Source organism: Protopterus annectens, chromosome 8.part0 (genome assembly GCF_019279795.1).
Source record: "Protopterus annectens isolate FY-2018-M chromosome 8.part0, PAN1.0, whole genome shotgun sequence".
Lineage (NCBI taxonomy): Eukaryota > Metazoa > Chordata > Ceratodontiformes > Protopteridae > Protopterus > Protopterus annectens.
In genome coordinates this window covers 744,787,889-744,810,350 of record NC_056741.1, presented here as the reverse complement: position 1 = coordinate 744,810,350, position 22,462 = coordinate 744,787,889, and the positions used below count along the sequence as shown (strand labels likewise).

At 40.4% G+C, this 22,462-nt stretch overlaps 1 protein-coding gene across 2 annotated transcripts in view; it reads left to right on the top strand.

Moving 5' to 3' along the window:
- The first annotated feature begins 9,182 nt into the window (after window positions 1-9,182).
- Window positions 9,183-22,462, top strand: part of THBS3 (thrombospondin 3) — a 948,644-nt gene continuing 935,364 nt past the window's right edge. Inside the window, exon 1 of one of the 2 annotated variants that reach the window (XM_044080201.1) lies at window positions 9,183-9,565. In XM_044080201.1, the coding sequence (XP_043936136.1) occupies window positions 9,463-9,565 (103 nt within the window). In that variant the 5' untranslated portion in view covers window positions 9,183-9,462. The remainder of the gene's footprint in view (window positions 9,566-22,462) is intronic. The other variant, XM_044080202.1, reaches the window with a different exon arrangement.

Sequence of the window (22,462 nt, the reverse complement as noted above, 5' to 3'; positions counted from 1 at the left end):
CCCTATACCAGTCATACTGCTAACATTCAAAGTTCCGACCCTCATTACCACAGTCCTAGCCTTTCTCCTCTCTTCCTGCCTTCGGACATGCCTTCTGCCTCTTCTCCTCCTTCAGCCAACAGTAGCCCAATTTCCTCCATCACCCTGTTGGCTAACAATACTGGTGGCGGTCATTGTTAACCCGGGCTTCGATTGATCCAGTATGTAAATATTTACTGCTGTCCGCATTAAATATTTGGTGAAGTTTTAAGCAGGATGCCCTTCCTGACGCAACCCTCCCCATTTATCTGGGCTTGGGACCGGCACAAAGAAATGCACTGGCTTGTGCATCCCCAGTGGCAGGGTTACCATAGATGGTGTGAATTAAAAAAAAAAAAGTCACGCTACAATTCACTTCGGGTGTTGGTAGTAGTTGTTGGTGGTAGTTTACATGGCGTTATTATACAGTGTCGTCATGCAGGCTATATGGTTTAGCTTGTTGTGTAGTAAATTGCTACTCATTAACAGTGTGTTAAGATAGACTGTCAGCATTTTTTTATCATTTTGCATTATTCTGCAGATATCTATTTGGAGATATTCAGGAAGATGGGTCAGGGCTATATACACTCTGATGACCTTCCCTCACTTTTTTATGAGTAACCAGATGAATAAATGTTGGCAAAAAACAAAGTGGTTAAAACAAATAAATGACATTTCAGTGTGTATGGTAGCAGATATATAGACAAGCAAACCCAAATGCTGAATCTGATATCTAAATAAAAGGAGCAATTATATAAAAGTGGATGTGGGTGCATGTGTACGCACATATATATGTGTATGTGTGTGTGTGTGTATATATATATATATATATATATATATATATGTATGTGTGTGTGTGTGTGTGTGTGTGTGTGTGTGTTTGCTTAGGTGTATAGATATATATGTATATGTGTATGTATGGGTATAGATATATATATATATATATATATATATATAAATATATGTGTTTCTTTCGGCTTTTCCCGGTTAGGGGTCGCCACAGTGGAACTCCGGTCCGCTAATGATTGGCAGTAGATTTTGACGTGCTGGCTTGCCGGGCCTAATGCACAACCTTCAACGAAGGAACGCCCATTCACGCATGTCGCCACACAGAAGACACTCTAACTGAGAATCGAACGGGCAATGTCTAACTGTGAGGCAACAACGCTACCACAGCACCACCAGTGTGTGTGTGTGTGTGTGTGTGTGTGTGTGTGTGTGTGTGTGTGTGTGTATGTGTGTGTGTGTGTGTGTGTGTAGCTGTGTGTATTCATGCATGTGGAAATATATATATATATATATATATATATATATATATATATATATATATATATATATGCATGTGTGTGTATAAGTACAAATATATATATATATATATATATATATATATATATATATAGGTATATGTATGCATATGTGTATATGTATTATATATTTGCAATATATATGTATAGATATAGGTATGGATATGGTGTGTGTGTGTATAGTATATATAAGTGTGTGTAATTTGTGTATATAGATATATATATATATATATATAGATATATATATATATATATATGTATGGCTATTTCTGTATATGTATTTATATATGTATGCATATGTTATATAGCTTTGTGTTTATAAGTATGTATGTGTTTATGTGTATATATATATATATATATATATATATATATATATATATATATATATATATATATATATATGTGTGTGTGTGTGTGTGTGTATATGTATGTGTACTTAATTTCGGTAAGTTAACTCACCTAGCCATTACTGGAATGAATTACAATGTAAATTTAGGCATCAGTGCATGGCATCCAGAAGACAAACTGCACGGCCAAGGCATGTTTCATCTCTCAGCCTCCCAGAATAAACTTTTGCATGCCACATCCCTGTAAGGAGTACACAGGACCAATAATTAGTAGGGCTGATGAACTGTGCATGCAAAGTGATCCCTATGGGGCGTTCATTTATGAGGCTTTTGGCTGCTAAAGGGTCTGGGTGCGCAAAGCCACACCACCGGATTAGGGCCTCACAGGGCATGAAGGAGGATTTAGGTGTGGCTGATTTTCTTATCAGATTACAATGGGACAGCAATTTGGCAGGAAAGAGACAACCAACTACTGCTTCAGTGTTGACAGTTGCAGCAAGGGGAATTGGCTTTGAGGGTTAATTTCAAGATCAGTGGTTCATTGCGGCATGGCCGACTCAAGAAAAGTAATGTGTAATGCCTCAGCGGAAGGACAAGGGTAAGTTACAATAAATGCATACAGCAATTTTTGCAGACCAGCTTATGTAGAGGCTAGAAACAAGTATGGCCAATTCCACCTCACCAAATCAGGGCCTCCATTTTGGCAATGAAAGAAAGAGGATGGACTTTGAGAAGGGCAAGAAGCACATTGTCAGACTCAAATTGGTTTCATCAGGCTGTGGGTTTGAAGGATTTAGCTAACACATTTCAAGTATGGACAATGTTTAAGGGATGGTGGAAACAAACACCCAAGAGGCTTGCTTCACTCTGATAACAATAGCGTAGCACACATAGTCAATAATCAGCTCGGGGGGGGGGAGGGAGTGGTAAGCAGGATGATGAGATATTTTGCTTAACACTAAATCTCACAGTGAAGGCACACCACATTCCAGGCATCGATAACTCATTAGCAGATTCCCTTTCTCGTTTGCAGTGGTCTCGGCTCCAGTTGTTGGCTCCAAATGAGAATCCTTCTCCGGTTCGAGTGCCGGATCATTTATGGGCTTTATGGGTAGACGAGCTAATGTGTAATGCCCTCAGTGGAAAGACAATGGTAAGGTACAATAAATACATACAGCAATTCTTGCAGACCAGATTATCCAGAAGTTGGGAACAAGTATGGCCAATTCCACCTCAAGATCAGGGCTTACATTTTGGTAATGAAAGAAAAAGGTTGAACTTTTGGAAGGGTGAGAAGCACATTGTCAGCTTTGAATTGGTTTCATCAGGCTTGGGGTTTGAAGGATTTCGCTAACACATTTCAAGTAGGTCAATGTTTAAGGGCTGGGGGAAACAAACATCCAAGAGGCCTGATAAGAGGTACCCCATAGGTCCAGCAGTGTTACGTGTACTGTGGCTTGTGGTTTCAAATGTTTGTTTTTTCTTCTTACAAGGTAGCATTACTTGGTTCTGTCTTTTTGCTGGCATTTTGTGGGGCATTTAGATGGTCTGAAATTATTCATCCAATTAAGAAGAAAGGTCAACGGACACTGTTACCACTGACACATGTACATTTGCTTGGGGAGGACACTTGGGTTTATGTGGCTAAATCCAAAATGGATCAAGAAGGCAAAGGTCAGTGGGTAAGAGTGGTTACCCCAAAGGGTTTAGAATGGGACTTGACTAAAATACTACTAGAGTACCGCAACTATAGGGGTACGTCAGATGGTCCATTATTGTATCATCAATAAGGTGAACCTCTGACACACTATCAGGTGAGAGCAGTTTTAAAGGAGGCAGTCAAGTTGAGTGGCCTAGACTCAGATAAATATACATTACATTCCTTTCGAATAGGTGCAGCCTCATATGCACATGCAATGGGAGTTTCACAGACCGACATTATGAGGATGGACAGGTGGAAGTCCAATGCTTATAAAGGCTATGTAAAGTGTAAATGTGTCCTTTGTATTTCAGCTCTCACATCTTTGGATTGGAAATACATCTGGATAGTGGGTCATTCTTTCATTCGGAGATTCCATCGCTTTGTCCAGGGTAGGCAGGGCTTCTCCTTCCAAGGAGGAAAACGAGCTTCCTGCAAAGCAATTTGGTTTGGGGTATCAGGAATGCGGTAGCACCATCTCAGGGTAGTACTACAGCAAGCTGCAAGAAGCGATAAATCTCCTACTGCCATTTCATTGCACCTAGGGGGTAATGACATTTATCAACATCCAAAAAAAGATCTAATTAGTCTGATGGTAGAAGAGGTATATTGCATGCATGAATGCTGGCCACAAGCTATTATCTGCTAGTCAGAAGTGGTACAGAGAAAGAAATGGAGGGGGGCTAGGTCCATTAAAGCTGTGGAGAGAATGAGAAGGAGAATTAATAATTCTATGGATAAGGTGTTAAGGGACATTAATGGGTTGTACATTCCTCACCCTGGCGTTCGGGTCTGGTGGCCAGACAGGTATGATAAGGATGGGGGTTCACTTATCTGAAGAAGGTTTGGGGATTTTTTATAAGGAATTGCAAGCTGGTTTAGTTTTGAAGGCATTCACTTAGGATCCATATCTGAACCGATCCATATCTGAAGCTACCATTCGCACTACCTGGAAAGTATCCCATATCATTCCAATCCACAAGGGAGGCAGCTGCACTGACATCTCAAACTACAGACCCATAGCAATACTCTCTCCCATAGCCAAAATCCTGGGAAAATGTATCCAAAAACAACTCCTAGCCTATCTTCTTGATAACAATCACCTGTCAAACTCTTAACATAGCTTCAGACCAAACCACAGTACCACCACTGCCCTACTGTCCTTCACCAATGCCATAAATCACAACCGTAATGGCAATAAACTCTCCTCAGCCATCTTCCTAGATCTTTCCAAAGTTTCGACATGGTAAACCACCAATTTCTCCTGCAAACCCTAGAAACACTTTCCCTAGACACCCATGCTATACAATGGTTTAAGTCATATTTGGAAGGTAGGCAACAGGCAGTCCTGTGGAAAGACAACTTATCTACCCTCTTACCTATAACTCTTGGGAGTCCCCCAAGGATCCATCTTAGGGCCCCTCTTATTTTCCATTTTCATTAATGACTTGCACAGAGTAATACCAGACACTACCTGTATCTAATATGCAGATGACTCCATCCTGATCTGCTCTGCCACAACCCCAGATGAGCTACTGACACTATCTCAAAACATATTTACCATGGTAAAAACTGGCTCCTCTATCGTCGTCTAATATTAAACCCCCAAAAAAACAAACTGCTGTTGTTCTCCCCATCTCGTAAGACCTCCTCTCTAACCTTCTCCATCGCATCTAACAATGGCACTACTATCTCACCAGACCCCTCAACCAAACTACTAGGAGTCATAGTCGACAACAACTTAAAGTTTGATCTGCATATCGACCACACCATCAAAACAGTAAATAAAAAACGTGCCTCTCTACATAGAATCAAACCTTTCTTAACGCGCCTTGCCAGAACTGTCCTTGCTCGCACTCATCTCCTATCCACACTTCTCTGCACCTCCCCCCATTCACCAACCTGAATAAAACCTCCCTGAACAAGCTCACAACCTGTTATAATCACATTGCCAGATTTGCCACTGCCTCTGCCTACAGGACCCATCATTGCCACAATCTCAAACTACTAAGCTGGCTTGAACTACCTAACCTTCTACTAACCAACCAACTAATAATCGCCCACAAGATTCTCTATCAGCCCAAACGGACACCCGATCTTAATACACTCAACCCCCTACCATAACCTTAAAACTCTCCGATCCTCTAACAAAATGTTAGCCTACACCTTCAAAGCAAACAACTCAGCTGGGGAAGCTCTGTTTATGAACTCAGTTGGTAAAATCTGGAACTCTCTCCCTACAGAACTAACCTCACAACCCTCTCCAACCCAATTTAAAAAAAAAACTTACTCAATACTTTATGTCACAATGGCTCTGTCCTTGCTCTACCCCCTGACTAATTCCCCACACTTTACTACTGTTTACCCAACTAGGGTCTCTTAACTGTGTCTCTAATTCTAACTATATTACTCTACCGCCATGTGATTAAGTGAAATCTAAGACGTATAAGATGTAACACAATTATATACGCACCTCTTGATTCTTGACCTAGGAACTTCGAAAATGACCTTCAAATACATTGTACAACCTGAATTACTCTTATAATGGAATGGTTTCATTATGTTTGTTTGTGTTTGTGTCTTTCGGCTTTTCCTGGTTAGGGGTCGCCACAGCGGAACTCCGGTCCGCTAATGATTGGCAGTTGATTTTTACGTACTGGCTTGCCAGGCCTGACGCACAACCTTCAAAGAAGGTACGCCCATTCACGCATGTCTCCACGCAGAAGACGCTCTAGTTGAGAATCGAACCGGACAGCGTCTTACTGTGAGGTAATTATGTAAATATTATTCTGCTTTAAGTAATTATGAAAAATTTCTCTGAACTCTATTTCTCTATTGTATTTCCCAATGTATTATGTTGTCTGTCTTATTTCTACTGTATGGAGCTTTTCTCACCGGGCCTCCTCTGAAAATGGACATATATCCAGTCGGACCTTCCCGGTTAACAAATGTAAAATAAAATAATAAAAATAGGTTGAGATGTGCTGCCGGAAGGGAGGAATATTCCTCCCTTCTGTGGTGGAAGACAGAAAAGGAAAGGGAGGCCAAGGTAAGTGTGTGTGTGTGTGTGTGGGGGGGGGGGGTCAAGGACTCTTCAGCTGGACCTTCCACAGGCCAGACAGCCCAAAGGGATTGTTGCCAGGGGACTTATCAGCCTGGCAATGGCTCCTTGGCAGATTGTAAGGCAGCCCAGAGGAATTGTGATGAATTGTGAAATGAAAAAGCTGTTATGATGTGGGTATGTTGAATCAGAAGGGCCGGATATCAACGTGCTGTCTGTTATCCTGTAGGTTTAGGGGAATGCTATGAAAGAAATAAAATGGCCTACCTAACATTCCTGCCTTGCGCACATCTCATAATAATTGGCTTCTATTTGAGTAAATAGCAATAAACACATGGCTGCAGCCATTTATCCATCTGAGGTCTCTTGTGTTTTTTATTGAATAGGCAGCTTGTGGCAACCCTGACTTCCTCGATACATTTATTGTAAACGGTGTCAGGGAATGATAATGTTCTGCGCTGTTTTTTGGATATGGCTCAAAGGTTGATATGGATCATTAAATGAATTATGAACACTAGTTGATATGGATCATTAAATGAATTATGAACACTATGTTAAATGTTTTATGTAAAACAACATCTAAAATAGCATTCTGTTGGCATCAATGGCAAGGTAAGGTATTGGTTCACTAAACTTTATTAAAAGCAGGTAGAGCTGTACCAATCTCAGACAAATACAACTCAGGTTAAACACAATACAATACAATATTTTCCAGACGTGCAGCCAGGATGTTTAGAAATGTACAAAAGTTTCCAGACTGCTGTTGCTTTGCTCCACCCTCCACCCCTGGGAAAAGCTAAAAAATTCTGACTTGAGCTCAAACTCCTCTGTTACTGCCTTACTCTACCCTCAACATAATTGCCCCTTTTCAGATAAATGTCCTAAACATCATATTAAAGAAGCAGCACATAACAGAAGCCTTTAATTAGCTAGCTAGTAACACAACATAAATCTCTCTGAACACGGTTGTCATTTTTTTCTGTTTCAATTGTACCCATTTTAATTTAATTTGTTTGAAGCCAGGTCATTTGGTACCCCTGGATGATGCAACATGCTACCTCCTTAAAGTTAATTTGGACAATATGGATTACGTTGGTGTACGCCCAACTACCCAAAGCGAAAACGTTAATTTGTACAGAATAGTTTACATGGTGCACGGCTGGCTATTGCAGCTATATTATTTTATGTTCATTATCTGTAAGAAGCAGCAATCGGAATATCTTCAGAGTGAGGCTGTTCACTAGGTTTTGTTTTAGTAGCTTGACAGAGCTTCCCTACTTTAGCTTCTAGTAATAACGCTGGATTTAATTAAACAGCACACGAGGGAACTGCAAAGTTGGACCATAGAGCCATTGTTAACAGAACAAACACTACTCCATATGAATTATGGTTGGCGAAATTCCTTAACTACTGGAAAGGTCTTGTTTATACACGAGTTGTCAGAGGAGGAAATATACTTCCATCCCAATTTACGAGCGTGCTTCTTTAGTTTGAGTCGTACACATAACTTAATCCTGACATCATTGTTTGGACGTAGTGTTTATAGGTATCCAAGAGAACGAGTGATTTGCCGAAAACAGGCGTCAGTGGGGGTTCCTGCGTTTGAAAGTTAAATATTTTGTTGCAGTCTGGATTTGCCCCAGGAGGAAGGGTAATCAGTGGAGGCCCCTCCCCGGTCTCCTGGCCTACTGGCAGCCAGCATGCTCTGTAAACGGAAACCGCGGTGGCTGGCTATTCAGGCAGTGAGCTCATCCTTAGAAAGGACTCCAAAACCCGAGCACTCCTGCTACCTCAGCTTCTCAGGTCACTTACTCCCTGAACTTTCTTAGTTTTCAGGAATCCCCTCCTGGGCGGTCCTAAACAGGCAAGTCACACACTACCGTCAGCCCGGATACAGTAACTCTTTCGGGGCCACGGCTCGACTGTGACCCGAAGGTATAGTGCCCACTCCTCCTTTTTCCCTTACTGCGCAGCTACCATAGCTCTCAAATAGTCAGTCAGATATAAATCTCAAGGGAATCATAGAAACGTATAATATTAGTATTATTAACTTGAGACACTGACATAATAAGGCACTGTGCATTAATTACATGTTCTGAAGGCAAAAGAAGTGTATAACTCGAATTATTTTCATTATTTATTCATTGCAATTCAATTGCTTCTCTCCAAAAGTCATTGTTTTAAGAGGGACAGAGCTAAAAACTGAATCAAAATCAGAGAAAGTTGAGATGTATGGCAACTACTGACAATCAATATTTAACCAGTGTGTTCTGTGAGCACTAAACTTTGTGATTGTGTATGTGTGGATTGTTAATTTAGTAGTAAAGTTGTCACCGCTCATGAACTCAGATTCTTCTCACTAGTGGGGTATGCTCCTCCCTATTACTTTTCAGTTAAATAAAAGACAAAAGTCAGGGAAAGGACCACCATCAACATTAAGAATACATACACCTTTTCTGGATGAAGCGATCTTACTCGTGTTACTAAAATTCAATTATTCTACTGTGAAAATAACGTACCTAAGTACTATAAAGCTGGAAGTGGTACCTATACCGGAGATCTAGATTAAGTACTTTGAGTTTATCCAAATTCTGTTCATCGGTATTTCTACACCGAGCCATATCATTGCGGTGTTTGACCCTATCCACTGATCAAGCCATATTATTCTGATTATAATTAATTAGCTTAAACCATGTGTTTGCCTAACTATAAAACACTACACGAGTGTATATTGTTAAACAACCGGCTCGAACTGGTGTCTGATGAAAGTGGGAGGACCTTGCATTTTAGAAGAGGAGGGTCTCCGTGTCCTGAGTTGGCAAAAATTCTCGCTGCTGGGCATGAGTTGGGAAATAACATGCATCACTATCCAGACATGTCAGAGAAGTGCTCCTACTCTTTCCTAACCTGTCTATAATTTATTTGGTTCAGACACTGTGCATCTTGGCATACCGAAGTGAAATATTTGTCAACTGGAACAAACTAGGACACTGGAAAAAAGGCAGGCATTGAGTGTAGCTAACTGGAGGGCTCATGGAAGCAACAGCAATGAAGACAAGCGTGGGACTCTTGGCACTTCTGGTCGGAATCCTGATGCCAGTATGTTTAGGAAGCCCAAATAAAGATGACATGCAAGGTGAGGAAACCATGATCTTGTCAAACAAACTGCATTACTATCAAAGTGAGCAGCGTCATACGCTGAATGACTTGTTGCTAACAATAACGTTTTTATAATAGTATTGAGACACTGTTATCTTACTGATGTTTCATTAGTAATTACCTTTAAAACTTATTTTACTGGTGCTTACCAGTATATATGGCTAATGTCCGTCAACAGAAGCTGCAGCCAAATTTCACCTCTGAAGTATATGCTGAGTTGGGTAGGTCAGGTAAAAATGCTTGTAGAAGGAAGCAGAAATATATTGAACATGGGACCCTTTGGTTGCCTGAAATGCTAATTTTAGTGAACAGTCAAAGGCTACATATATTTCTGCAAGGAGAAGTTAACAGAATCAAGACTGGACTTTACAGAGAAGCCTTTTTGCATAAATGTACAAGGTGCAACTGTGTGCCTGAATACATCTCTGAAGTGAGGTGAACGAAATAAGATGTCTGCAGAAGAGTTGCAAGAAAGGAGCTAAGTTAGGACTCTGTGGGGGTAAGGGAGCAGGTCAAAGGCAGTACCAAATGGCTGTTATGCTAAGTATGAAAAGAAGTTTCTGTTGTCAGTTGTGAAAGGGAAGCAACAGCCAAGCCATTTCTGGTAATTGCCAATAAACCACTTGCTCCTTCAATGGCTTTTTTATCCTGAATTGCATACGGTGGTGAGGTGTACTGTTTTTTTTCCACCAGCTTAAATATTATCAGGCCAGCACTGTGGTGATGTATGATAGGCTAATGTTTGGTTGGTCCACAGCCTTTGATGCCTAACCTGGTCTTTGGTTTTGGAGTGTCTGCATCTGAACCCTTGCTGGACAACCATTGCAGTTTTAAGACTTTTATTCTAGCAAAACTGCTGAGTCAGCTAGTATTTTATATAAACAACATATGACAGAAAAAATGATTTAAAGGCTTTTTTCCTGTCACTTATACATGTAATCCAACCACTGGGGGGGGGGGGCTGCTGAGATTCATTTTAGATAGACAACCAGGCAGTGAAAATAATGTATATATTTCTGATCCTCACACTTTTTGGTTTTCAAGAGAACACTGAAAGACAGTTTTGTTTTGTCTTCAGAGAGAATGTTTAACATTTTTCTCTGGAGTGAGTATGTTGTGATTGAGAGCTGAGATAGCTGAATGAAATGTGATATCTGACACCTCCCTTTCAGTGGTGTACACTAATAATAAATAGTAAGTGCCCTACAGCACACATATCTCTTCATTTTCACTCAGTTCGAATAGTTGTTACGAATAGTGTATGTGAAAGCATTTTCGGTTTTAGATGTTAAATATATTAGCATTATGTTAAATTGTTGGTAGTATTGAAAGGAACTCCCAGAAAAACATGTTCCTCCTTCCTTTCTTTCTTTCTGGGGGGTTCTAATTGTTTGTGATTATTTTCACCATGAGATGTTAAGAGCTGAGTACCATAAATGCTGTGTTAACCTTAGGCTGGGCTGGTTTTATCATTTGTTGGAATACAGGCTAAGGCAGTGTGGAAGTCCAGAATATACATATTTTGACTTCTGAATCCATTGGAGTCTATTTATTGTTTCTGTTTTTCTGGAATATATATCAGGACAGCTAAGGGATTCCGGAAAATGTTTATTTTAAATTGCCTTTTGCTGAAATTGATACCATTGGCATGATATATAGAAATGTATTTTTACATTTTTTGCTCCCCGCCCAGTGACCTTAAGCCTGAAGGTCCATTCTTTACTCCCGTCTTATTCTTTTCCTCTGTGGTTTAAGATGGGGTGGCACCCCCTTCCTGATCATCATACTGCATAATTAGGTCTTTTTATTTAACACAGTATCAGTGTTATTTTTCCCCCTGGCAGGACATCAGTGCAAGGTGTATACGTTTGCTTTCATGCATGCATTCTGTTGTAGACATCTGTCTTTGCGTTGTTGTTACATAATTTATTAACTTATAAGTTCTTCCCTTGATTTCATGTTTCTGATGTGCTGTTCATCATATGATGTTTAGGTCTTCCATATATTACTCTGTTATAAGTGGAGGTGAGGTGAAGGCTGAATAATTGCTGGAGCAGGACCATTATATTATGACTGCTGGAAAGTTTTTTTTTTTTGCATACACTTTTATTCACCTTAGCTGCACCTTACATTGGTATATGCTCCTCACTTTGGATATCCTTTTATCACTGGCCTCTCAGTCTTTGTCTGGGGTGAAATAGTTAGAAATCTCCAAATCCTCCTCCAGGTAATTATTTCACAACCCAGGCTGCTCAGACTTGACTTCTCATGTCAGACTTCCTGGGCTTGGGATGTTAAAGCTGGGTCACCATTAGTGTGGGCACATAACCTGTCCTGTGCCACACAATGGCCTGTCAAATAGACTTAGTCATTGCAGTACATCAAGCAGTTAGTGAAAGAATTGAGGCTATGAGCTTCTTTCTCTGTTGCAGGGTTTGGTTCTCATAGGCTCTATTTGCTTACTGTGTAACTCTGAGCAAATCACTTAAGCAGACAGTGCCCCATCTCACTTTAAAAAAATGTCCATGAGAATAGAGTTCTACCCCTTGTTAAATACAAACAAACAGAGAACATCACTAATATCACTTCAAATAAATAATTTGGGTTTCAATTCATTTTCATCAGAAACAGAGGGTTGTAGTTTAAGAATGCATGGAACTGAGTCTGCTCCCCTGATACAGAGGATTAAAGCCTCTGTAATTCCCCAGCTGACTCAGATTCACTTTGCATTCTGGATGATGGATCAGTTAGCCAGGGAAGAGTCGGACTGAATGGCCAGTGCTAGCTTGTTCATCTGGAGGATGAAATGGTCATGTCTTGCAGCAGGAGTACCTTCTATAATGTACAGAAAAGTACTTTATATGCAGAAGGAAGAGCAGAGTATTAGTCTAGTGAAGGCGTGTTTGTAGTCTACCCGAGCAACCTAGGCACACAGAGGCATGCATCCCACATGAGCTTGTGGCAATGACTGTACTGACCTTGCCAATCAAAAGAGGAGAGCAAAGGACCATTGAAAGGTTCTCCTACTCTGCCCTTCTCACCTTCCCACAGAGTGTGAGTCGCAATCCTCAGCTCTTGTTTCCCTTTTCTTCTTGTGCTGAGAAGGGATGGATCTGTCAGGGGAGTGAGGCTCAATGGCCATTAGAGACATGGAAGCAGAACTAGGACTTAAAAAAACAAAATTCAGGGGACAGAAGAAAAACAAATCTTGTGAGGATATGAGGAAAATAAACTGCTGGTTTAAGGAGGATGTATATCTTATCCAGCAGGGAGGATATAGTCCTGCAAATGACCCACTGCATGTCCCTTCTTGGAATTTCTGCAGGATACTGTGCTTTAATTATGTCAAAGCAACAGGCATAATAGTGCAGTGTTCATTTTTAGGGTTCTTATTAAGTTCAACATTTTAAATAGACTTTTTGGATAATTCTTGCTTCACAGACTTCAGTGCAATAATTTTCAGCCTTTTAGGCTGCCAGCATCAGTCAGAAAAGCACCTTAGAGCACCCAATATATAGTAATAAAGCTTCATATGATTGTTTTCAGTAAAAAAAAATTTCCTAAGGAGTATCAGTGGATGTGTTCAAAGCTACTGACCAATCAACTTTCAGTTTCACGGGCTAGTCTTCACCAGAACTGTAGTGATTGATTCCAATTTAGGCTGTCCTAGAGTGCTCAAACGTGATTAAGAGTTGCTCAGTAGGACGTTGTGTATGCTACTCTGAAAATTAATGCTGAAGAAGATGCTAAGGAACAGTTTTCCTTCAAATTTGACAAATTTATGCCCAGTACAATAAATGAAGACAAGATTATTCCAGTAACTGACTTAACTGGTACAGTAAAGGTTTAATGCAAACTGATACAGCTGAGAAAGAAAGAAAGTAAACTCCAGTGGCGTTTTATTTTTGTAAAAGATGTGCAGAGCATAGTGTCTCCATTACGGATACTATCTTTCTATAGTGCAGGTATACAAGACTAATTAAAGATGCATTCATCCACCCATTTTCTGATTATCTACTTAATCCATGTCAGGTCTGCAGGGAATTGAAGTTACTGACTGAGGTAACACTGATGTCTGTGTATGTCTTGTCTGTGTCTGAATGGGTTTTCAGCTGGTTCTCTAGTTTCCTTCAAGGCCCCAAAGACATGTCGTAAGTGAATGGTGTTCCTCTGTATTGCTCATAGGTGTGTGTGTGTGTGTGTGTGTGTGTGTGTGTGTGTGTGTGTGTGTGTGTGTGTGTGTGTGTGTGTGTGTGTGTGTGTGTGAGTCTGAGTGCATGCGTGCATCTTGTGAAGGGCTGGTGCCCTACCCAGTGATACTTTCTATACATTTCACCCAATGAGTGCTGAATGCAGTCAAAATTAGTGCACAAATATTCAGCACCAAGTCTTTTCAAGACTCAATGATTTAAGATGACATTTTGCAATTTCTAGGAGATCTCTGTCATGTCGGCAGGTAATAGCACTAGCAAATAACTAAGTTCTGTAGTATCCCCCACAATGTATTTTCTGAATCCTTAGATATGTGTCTTGCCATCACCAGGATTAGTGTTATAAATAATACATATATTCGAGGTTTGCTCAGCAAGTTCTTAAGCAGCAAATGAAACATTTGTACCAGAATTACGAGGTAAGGATCAAGAACTGATCTGAAACATTACAAACAATGGCTGCAACACCAGATAAAGAAAATCTTCTCTTTTTAGATGGACATGACCGATGGACATCCCATGGCCTCTCTTACCCTAACAGTCCTAAAGCAAAATGAAGACATTTAAGCTAGAAGGACAAGACAATGGTCATTAAAGTACAGAGGGCGAATCAAAGACAACAAAGAAAACAGGGAAGAAGTTAATAGCTTCAAGTATGGGGGGTGTGGTCAAGGGGTTGGAGGAAAATTTGAATAAGAAAGTCAAAGTTAGGAACAGAGGTGTTGCTGCCAACCATCCTAACGTGTCAGGGTCGCGTATGATAGCACTGTGCCAAAGATGCAGAAAAGTGAGGTGTACAAGTCGGTGGTGCAATCAGTGCTACTGTATGGCTGATAAACTAAATCAATGGTGAAATCAGTGCTACTGTATGGCTGAGAAACTAAATCAGTGGTGCAGTCAGTGCTACTATATGGCTGAGAAACTAAATCAGTGGTGCAGTCAGTGCTACTGTATGGCTGAGAAACTAGATCAGTGGTGCAGTTAGTGCTATTGTATGGCTGAGAAACTAAATCAGTGGTCCAGTCAGTGTGCTACTGTATAGTTGAGAAATGTGACCAGTGAAGACAGAACAGTTGAAGCTTGAGGAAATAGAGATGAAAAGCCAGAGATGGACAGCAGGATGTACACTCTGTGACAGATGAAGAAATAAGGACATGAGAAATGAATACTAAAAAACCCTTTGCACACAGAAGGAAAAAAAAAATGAATTTACTGTGGTTCAGTCACATTTGCAGGGAATCAGAAGATAATATGATGAAGCAAATTTGCGAGAGACAAGAAGTTGGCAAGAGTGTCAAAGAAGGTAAGGAAGGGGTACCAATTTACAAGAAATAGTGACAGTTGGCATGACACAAAATGCATTCATTTCAGCCAAAGCCCTGGAGTACAGCAGTGTAACAGTAAGAACTAGGAGCTTATAGTAAAGATTGCAAGAGAGGGCAAAGACTTCCAATCTACACGTGATTCAAGGTACAGAAAGAAATGTAGCATGTGTAAATATCAAAACATCAAGAGTAAAACATCAGTGCAGAAATATACATAATCATGCAAGGTGCATATAAATGTGGAACGTATGACTGACAGTAGTATATCATTCAAATGTGAAGAGTCGAGGGGACATTTTCTTGCTCTGTTTTTTCTCACACATAGCTGATGATCAGTTGACCTTGGTGCCTCTCCAAGATTGCCAGTTCTACCTACTCCATCTTACTGCCCTGGACTAACTCTGTATCAGAGTTATGGCTGGTAAGGAGATAAAGGTATCCTGTGTCAGCGTGATACTACTGCCATGGGAGGATTTTTTTAGACCCAGCTCTGTAAGTGCCCTGTAACAACCTGAGGGTGAGTATGCAATGGGCATCACTTACACAAGAGGCTAATGTCAGCAGGTCACTCTACCCACCCTCAAATAGGATTTGTGGTTGTTTCCCAATTCTGCATTACTAAAATCAAACTCTGATGTGTGCCCTGCGCATTACCCTCTTCCTTCTCCCATCTGTGATGTGCACGGCCATTCTCCCCTGACAGTACCTCAGACGTCCAAACCACTAATCAAACCTAGGTATCTGGCCATAACCAGGGGCTTTATCTTTGTGGACAAGGCTTTGGAATTTGAAGGTAAAGTGCTGTGTATAAGTCAGCCTTAGGTTATTGGGGATGACTAAGCAGGAATAGGCAGCTCCTTTGATCATTATTATCAGTCTTTGACCCAACCCCATGTTGTGGAGAGATAGAGCTCTGACTACACTCTAGATGAATTTTGTTTGATTAGCAGCACAGACTCTGAATGTATTGGGAGGAGGAAGATGGAAGTGAGTGGCCCTTGCTGGTTCACACATTCGGGGGGGGGGGGGTGGGGGGGGCAGCAAGGGTTACTGGATTGAAGACGTGCAGGAGTACAGGTGTATCAATACAGCAAGAATAACCTCTAATTGGCATATGTTACAAGCAGTGTGGGCCTTGGCTGGGAGGTTCTTCATGTGTGGAAATGGACATGCACCTCACGAGGCAGTTATAGTGGAGTTCCCACTCTGATGTGATGTTTAGGGTATTACATTTGGCATTGGGCCAGTCCTGTGGCCAAAAAAAGTAAATAAAGTTATTAGTTTTTCTCTGATTGATTTGATTTGTGGTCATATGTATAACAGATTTCACTTGGATGTGTGTCCCATAGGGTTGGACCAAGAACTGAAAATACATGGTCTTTGGCTGCCAGGAAGTTATTGGTCCTGGAGAAAAATAAATCACTGTTGGCTTGGCACAACAGTTGGTAAGGGGGATGTTTCTAACAGCTAGTCTGGGACTTAAGGGTGGGATAGTATCACTGCATTGGGTTTTATCTATGAGGCTTAGAACAAGGAGATTTGCATCTTTCCTTGCCAGAAGCCAGCTGTTTCTTGTAGCACAGTGTAAGGAGGGTGAAGTAACAGATTTTACTGGATGGTATATTGGACAGTGTTTGGAGATTTTCAGGTCCTTTCCTTGAGGTATAAACTAACAATAGGAGGGCATGTTGCGAATGTGATTGTAGAGTGTTTTTGCATATAGGGTTTCTTCTTTTACTGGTGAGGTATTGTTAAATTTTGTTACATCCATAGACAGTAAAGTTGACCTTACATTTAATTGGTGTTTGCAGGGACATATTTATTTGTGGCTGGGGAAAGATAAAATTAGACTGTTTCTTTTTTCGATATCTTTATGTTTTAAGTGGAGTTAGGTATATTGGATTAGATAGATGATATGCTAAAGGTGTGTTGGAAAATTCTTTGTCAAAGCCGTTAGGGAGTGGATGAATATGTTTTTTGTTAGTGTTTGCATGGCCAATTAGTTTGTTTACCTCTGTCTCTAGATGTTTCTGGGGTTTGAGAATGTTGAGGATTGTTTGTATAAGTATGCAGCTTTGCTGTATCAATTGACTTTTTGGTTTGATTGTGCAGTGATTTGTAGTTATTATGATGTAAGGGTGCCTCAATTTGTTTCCATATTTTCCAAGTGGAATCACTGTGCTTAAGTAGCAGACATTGGTCTGGTGTCACCCCTGGAAGAAAAGTGGCATTTTGTAACCAGTGGATGCTATCGAGGGTAGCAATAGTAAGAAGTAAGAAAAGTGGCTGCCCCATTAACCTTAGAGATGTTCTAGAATATTAGTAATTTATGGCATTAATGGGAGTTGTTACATTTAACTTGTAAGAGGAATAGCTGTGTTGAATAGGGTGTAATACAGGAGCAGGGTTTTTTCTTTAAAGAATATGTAAAGGAAATGGCACCATGGTAACTAATGCTGAATCAGTGCGGCTTTTATATGTGATGGTTGGTGATCAGAATATTTGTGTGTTATTGTTAGCAAGAGTAGGTATAGTGGGTTACCTTGATAATTTGATAGAAGTTTAAATCCGAGAGAAAGCTTTTGAGGTAATGTCTGTTTTGATGAAGGAAGTTTGTGTTAACATCTCCTACCATGAGGAAGCTTGATTTGGGTGTGACTGCCAGGGTTTGAGTCGGAGTATAGAAGTCAGACTGAAAGACTGGTGGGTGTGGTAGTAGACAGTGACTTCCGTAAGACTGATTTTATGGGGAGGGTCTTGCCAGCAATGTGCCATTTGGGGGAAAACTTGTATATGGTAGAAGAGATGGCAAATATTTATTGTCAAGGATGGATTTAGTTAATAGCATGCAGTCTCCACCTCTTCTTCTTCAAATTTGTCATGACATAAAGCAGTGTGTGATTGGGAAAATGCAAAATGTGCTTTTAATGCGCTCATTTGAGACTTAAGCCAGGTTTTGCTTAGTGCACATGCATCAATGTCACAGTGAGATAACCATAGCCATTTTCATTCTAGTTTATTGTTTATACCTGTGCAGTTAATTATTCCAATCTGGACTTGTTTTAATTTGCATGTTTTAATGGTGAATCGATGGGTTGTAAGATGGTTTGTTTTTGAAAAGGTCCTGGGCTGCTTCTGATGTCTAAGCGTAAGAGCAGTAGAACAGTTAGTTTTAGATTATGCCGATAACATTGGTTTGGTTTTTGGATTATGTAAAAAGATAGCTCTTCCACTGGATATATCAGGAATGTGAATAGGGTTAGGGTATAGTTACCTACATATCTTTCAGCATATAGGAAGAATTCCATCAATGATCCATAGTTATGAGTAGTGATGAACTTTAATATTTTCTTGTGTAAGACTAAAACAGCTGAGGGATAGTTACATTTCCTTAACATTCGGCAATGCTTCTCTCTTAACCCTGTCAATGAATTTAAATTATACTCACTTTCAAGGCAGGCCTTACAGGACCTTAGCAGACATTCTGCCTGTCACATTTTGCGTGATCCAGAGGAGGGCTGAGCTTCACAGCTGTTTTAACCTCCACTTAATTTATGCATCACAGTTTTGACCTCGTACATTATCACATCTTGACCATGGTGTTATGGGATGGTTGTCTTGAAGTCTTTTATTTAGCTCATTCTGAAAGAACATTACTCCATATCTTTTGCTTTTGTTAGCAGCTTTACCAACACTAAACCAGTAGTTTTTACAGCTGCTGCTTCTTTCCAGATTGACACAGATGGTTTCACGTATAATCCTTGTGCTTTTTCTGCTGGATCCTCTGGCTAGCATATACTTATCATAGGTCAAGTATATGCTAGCCAGAGGATATACTTGTAAGTATATGCAACAGATAGCACTATAGGCCCATAAGCCTAACCAGTCTCACCTGTAAGGGTATAGAAAGGATCATTATGGAATTAATAAATAGGGATTGACCTACAGACTCGCAACCCAACCCAGTTTGAATTTGTCAAGTGCAAGTCTTGCCTTCTTAACCTGGCCAAGTTCTCTGAAAAAGTTACCGAAGCAATGGATGAGGGCAAAACAGTGCACCCCACATAACAAGACTATGCAAAGGTGTTTGACACCATCCCATACTCAGGTATTGTAGATAAACACTGACAGCTAAATGTCAATTCCTATGGATTTGGATAGCAAATTGGCTCACAAATAGAACTCCTGAGTATGTTGCCCTTTGGATGAGATGTTTAATTGAGGCCCCATCTATATACATTAATGGTAGGTGCTGTGAGATTTTTTACATCCACCTGAGCTATAGAAAAGAGTAGGGGAAGCTCCCCAATGCCCTGGCGAAATTTCGCCTAGTAGTATAAATACCACCAAGGATCTCCCCTGAAAAGATGTTGCTAGCCTAATAGGACTAACCTGGTGAACAAAGGATATTTACATGAGAAGTTTTAAATTAAATCCATATCTCTGCCTTCATTTCAGTAGTAATTGGGGAGACAGAGATAAGTAATGAACACCTTAATGGCTGTGGGGGTGGCGGAGAGACCATGGTCCATTCCACTGCCTAGGGCCCCATTTCACCATGATTCAGCTATATGTATAGGATTTGAGTCTCACCTTTGAAAGGGAAACTGGCTAGGCTTTAAATGTCCCACAAGGGCAGCTAGCCTAGTGCTTGCCTCTGAACCTATGAACCTAAAAGACCTGTCACTAGTGGTGCACCCCAGGTTTCAGTTCTGGGCCCACTCCTCTTTGAAATTTACTTCTTTGGGGTTGAAAATAATGTTAAGTGTTTATGGCTGACCAAGTCTGCTGATGACCGCAAACTTGGTGCCTTCATGAATTCTTCAGAAGACACCAAAATCTTCCAAGAGGCCCTGTCCTAAGCAAATAGCTGGTGTTAAAACCATGGACAAAAACTAAATGCCAAGAAGTGTATAACTGTATCCTTCAGCAGGCATGAATATCATATTGAGAACACCCCCACCCCCCCAAAAATTGAGCCCATAATTAGGGATCTGGGAACCTAGGTTGACAATGAATTGTCCTTTAACCAGTGCTGGTTCCACTGTTGTAAGGAAACCCTTTTTCATTGCACAGCTTATATCACAAGGTGTTGTGTCCGGGTCTAGGGTTTGTTCCACTGTACTCAACACTCATTAAGCACATCGCTCTTTTCAGTCAGCATGTGTCCAAACACTTGTCACAACTGCAATGAGTGCAGTGCCTTTCTCACTAAAAAAAAATCAAAGGCCTAAATCATGAAATCTGTGCAGACCACATGAAAGCCTTGTCCCCTTTCTTAGTATCATACAGACTACTGAGAGGCAACCATTTCCTTCCTTGTAGATCTTCACCAGACCCTGTTCTGTCAGACTTATTATACATTCATAAGTCCAATGTTATCATAAACACCTACTCAAGGGATCTCAATCTATTTTGCAAAATAAACACAACATAATGGAGGGACATGTACCTACATCTTTCATTCTACATAAAGCAAAATACTTATTTTACTCTATTCAGATGTAATTTGGATGAATGGGGTCTATACCACGTCAATGAACTCTTAATTTATTGAATACCTAATCGTTGAACTACCTATTCAGCGAATGACCTAATCACTGAAGTGGAATTCATAGAAAGATTTTACTTGGCCAACATTGCAAAAGGTAAACTTTTTTTACATTTTTGTAGGGGGGCTGCACCCCCCACACCCCCTGCAAATTAAATATACCAACTCCGAGATCACACTATAAAGAGGTAGTGAGTAAATCATGGCCAGTCGGCATGTCAGTCACACAATGTTTTTTTCAGGATTGCTAAGTAAAATCTTTCTATGAATTCCACTTTGATGACTAGGTCATTCACTGAATAAGTAGTTCAACAAGTAGCGCTCAACAGTTAGGTATTCTATAAATTAAGAGTTCAGCGATGTGATATAGACCCAGATGAATGGATGGGTAACTGCAATTTCACCACTGGCTTAGCACCCATGTCTCTCATGGGTATAGGAAACATGTAGCTATCTCAACATATTGTTGTTCAGCCCATCTCTGGGTTATTCATATGCAGAATGTAAGGGCTTGAAACCACCATGCAAATGTAAGACTAGGCTTCTTAAGATTCCCACCGATCAATAGCCTAGTAAGTACCTATGAACCTATATCTCATTATGGGCAAGGCCACTTGTAAGGTAACAAGATATATGCATACATATACCAAACATATGAATGCATATGCAAACATATACTTGTTTTTTCTGAACACTTTATATTTTATAAAATGGGAATGGTGCAAAGAGCATTTCTGCTTCTAGAATGTACCTTAGTAACTTGTTAGCTGTTCTATTTTTCAGTCTTCTTCCCTATTTTCTGTAATATTTTACACGATGACAAACCCTGAATGCTAAGTGCTGTATTATTTCTTCTTCCCCACAATGTTGTGCCATTCCTTGTTGCTTACCTGCCATATCTCCACCAAGCTACCTGGCTTGAACTATGTTATGATTTTCGTTGGCACACCTTCCAGCAACTGCCTCTCATAAGATATGATTAACGGAAGTACCGAGCACCATTTTTTGAAAATGGTGCTTTTTTTCTGAATTTGTAGAAGAATGGAGAATGGGAAATACTCAATACAACATATAAGATTCCCTTTTGACCAAGTAATGGAAACTTGTGAGAAATGATATTAACTAACTGGGGGTGTGTAGATGCAGGGCTTGTCCAGTGCATAAAACAGTACATTTGGATTACTGTGCTCCCATGATCTTTTGTCACAGATTTTTGCATTTGAGGCACAAGTTTTAGGTTCTGGAGTTACCCCAGGGTCATGTTCTGCACTTAAGAACTTCTTTGTATTTCTGTTGATGAAGTTCTTTCCTTCGTTGTTCTTGCCTATTAGTTGTTTTCACTCTTTGTACTTTATACTTGATTTGGACAGCTGTTTAATCTTAGCCTCACCTCAGGATACGTACCCAAGGAGTGGCGCACGGCGACTGTGGTCCCACTTCACAAGGGCGGTGCCTCCACCGACCCTGGAAATTACCGTCCCATTAGCTTGACAAGCCTGATCTGCAAAGCCATGGAGAGGATCATAATGGAACTCATAAATAAAGACATAGGGAACTTGCAGACTTTGGATCCAACCCAGTTTGGCTTTGTCAAAGGCAGATCATGCCTTTTAAACTTGGTTGACTTTTTCGAGACAGTCACCAAGGCCATTGATGAGGAAAGGAAGTCCATACAGCCTACCTTGACCTGGCAAAGGCCTTCGACACAATACCCCACTCAGGTATCATCGAAAAACTCATCAGCTTGAATGTAAACCCATACATCACAAGATGGGTTGCAAACTGGC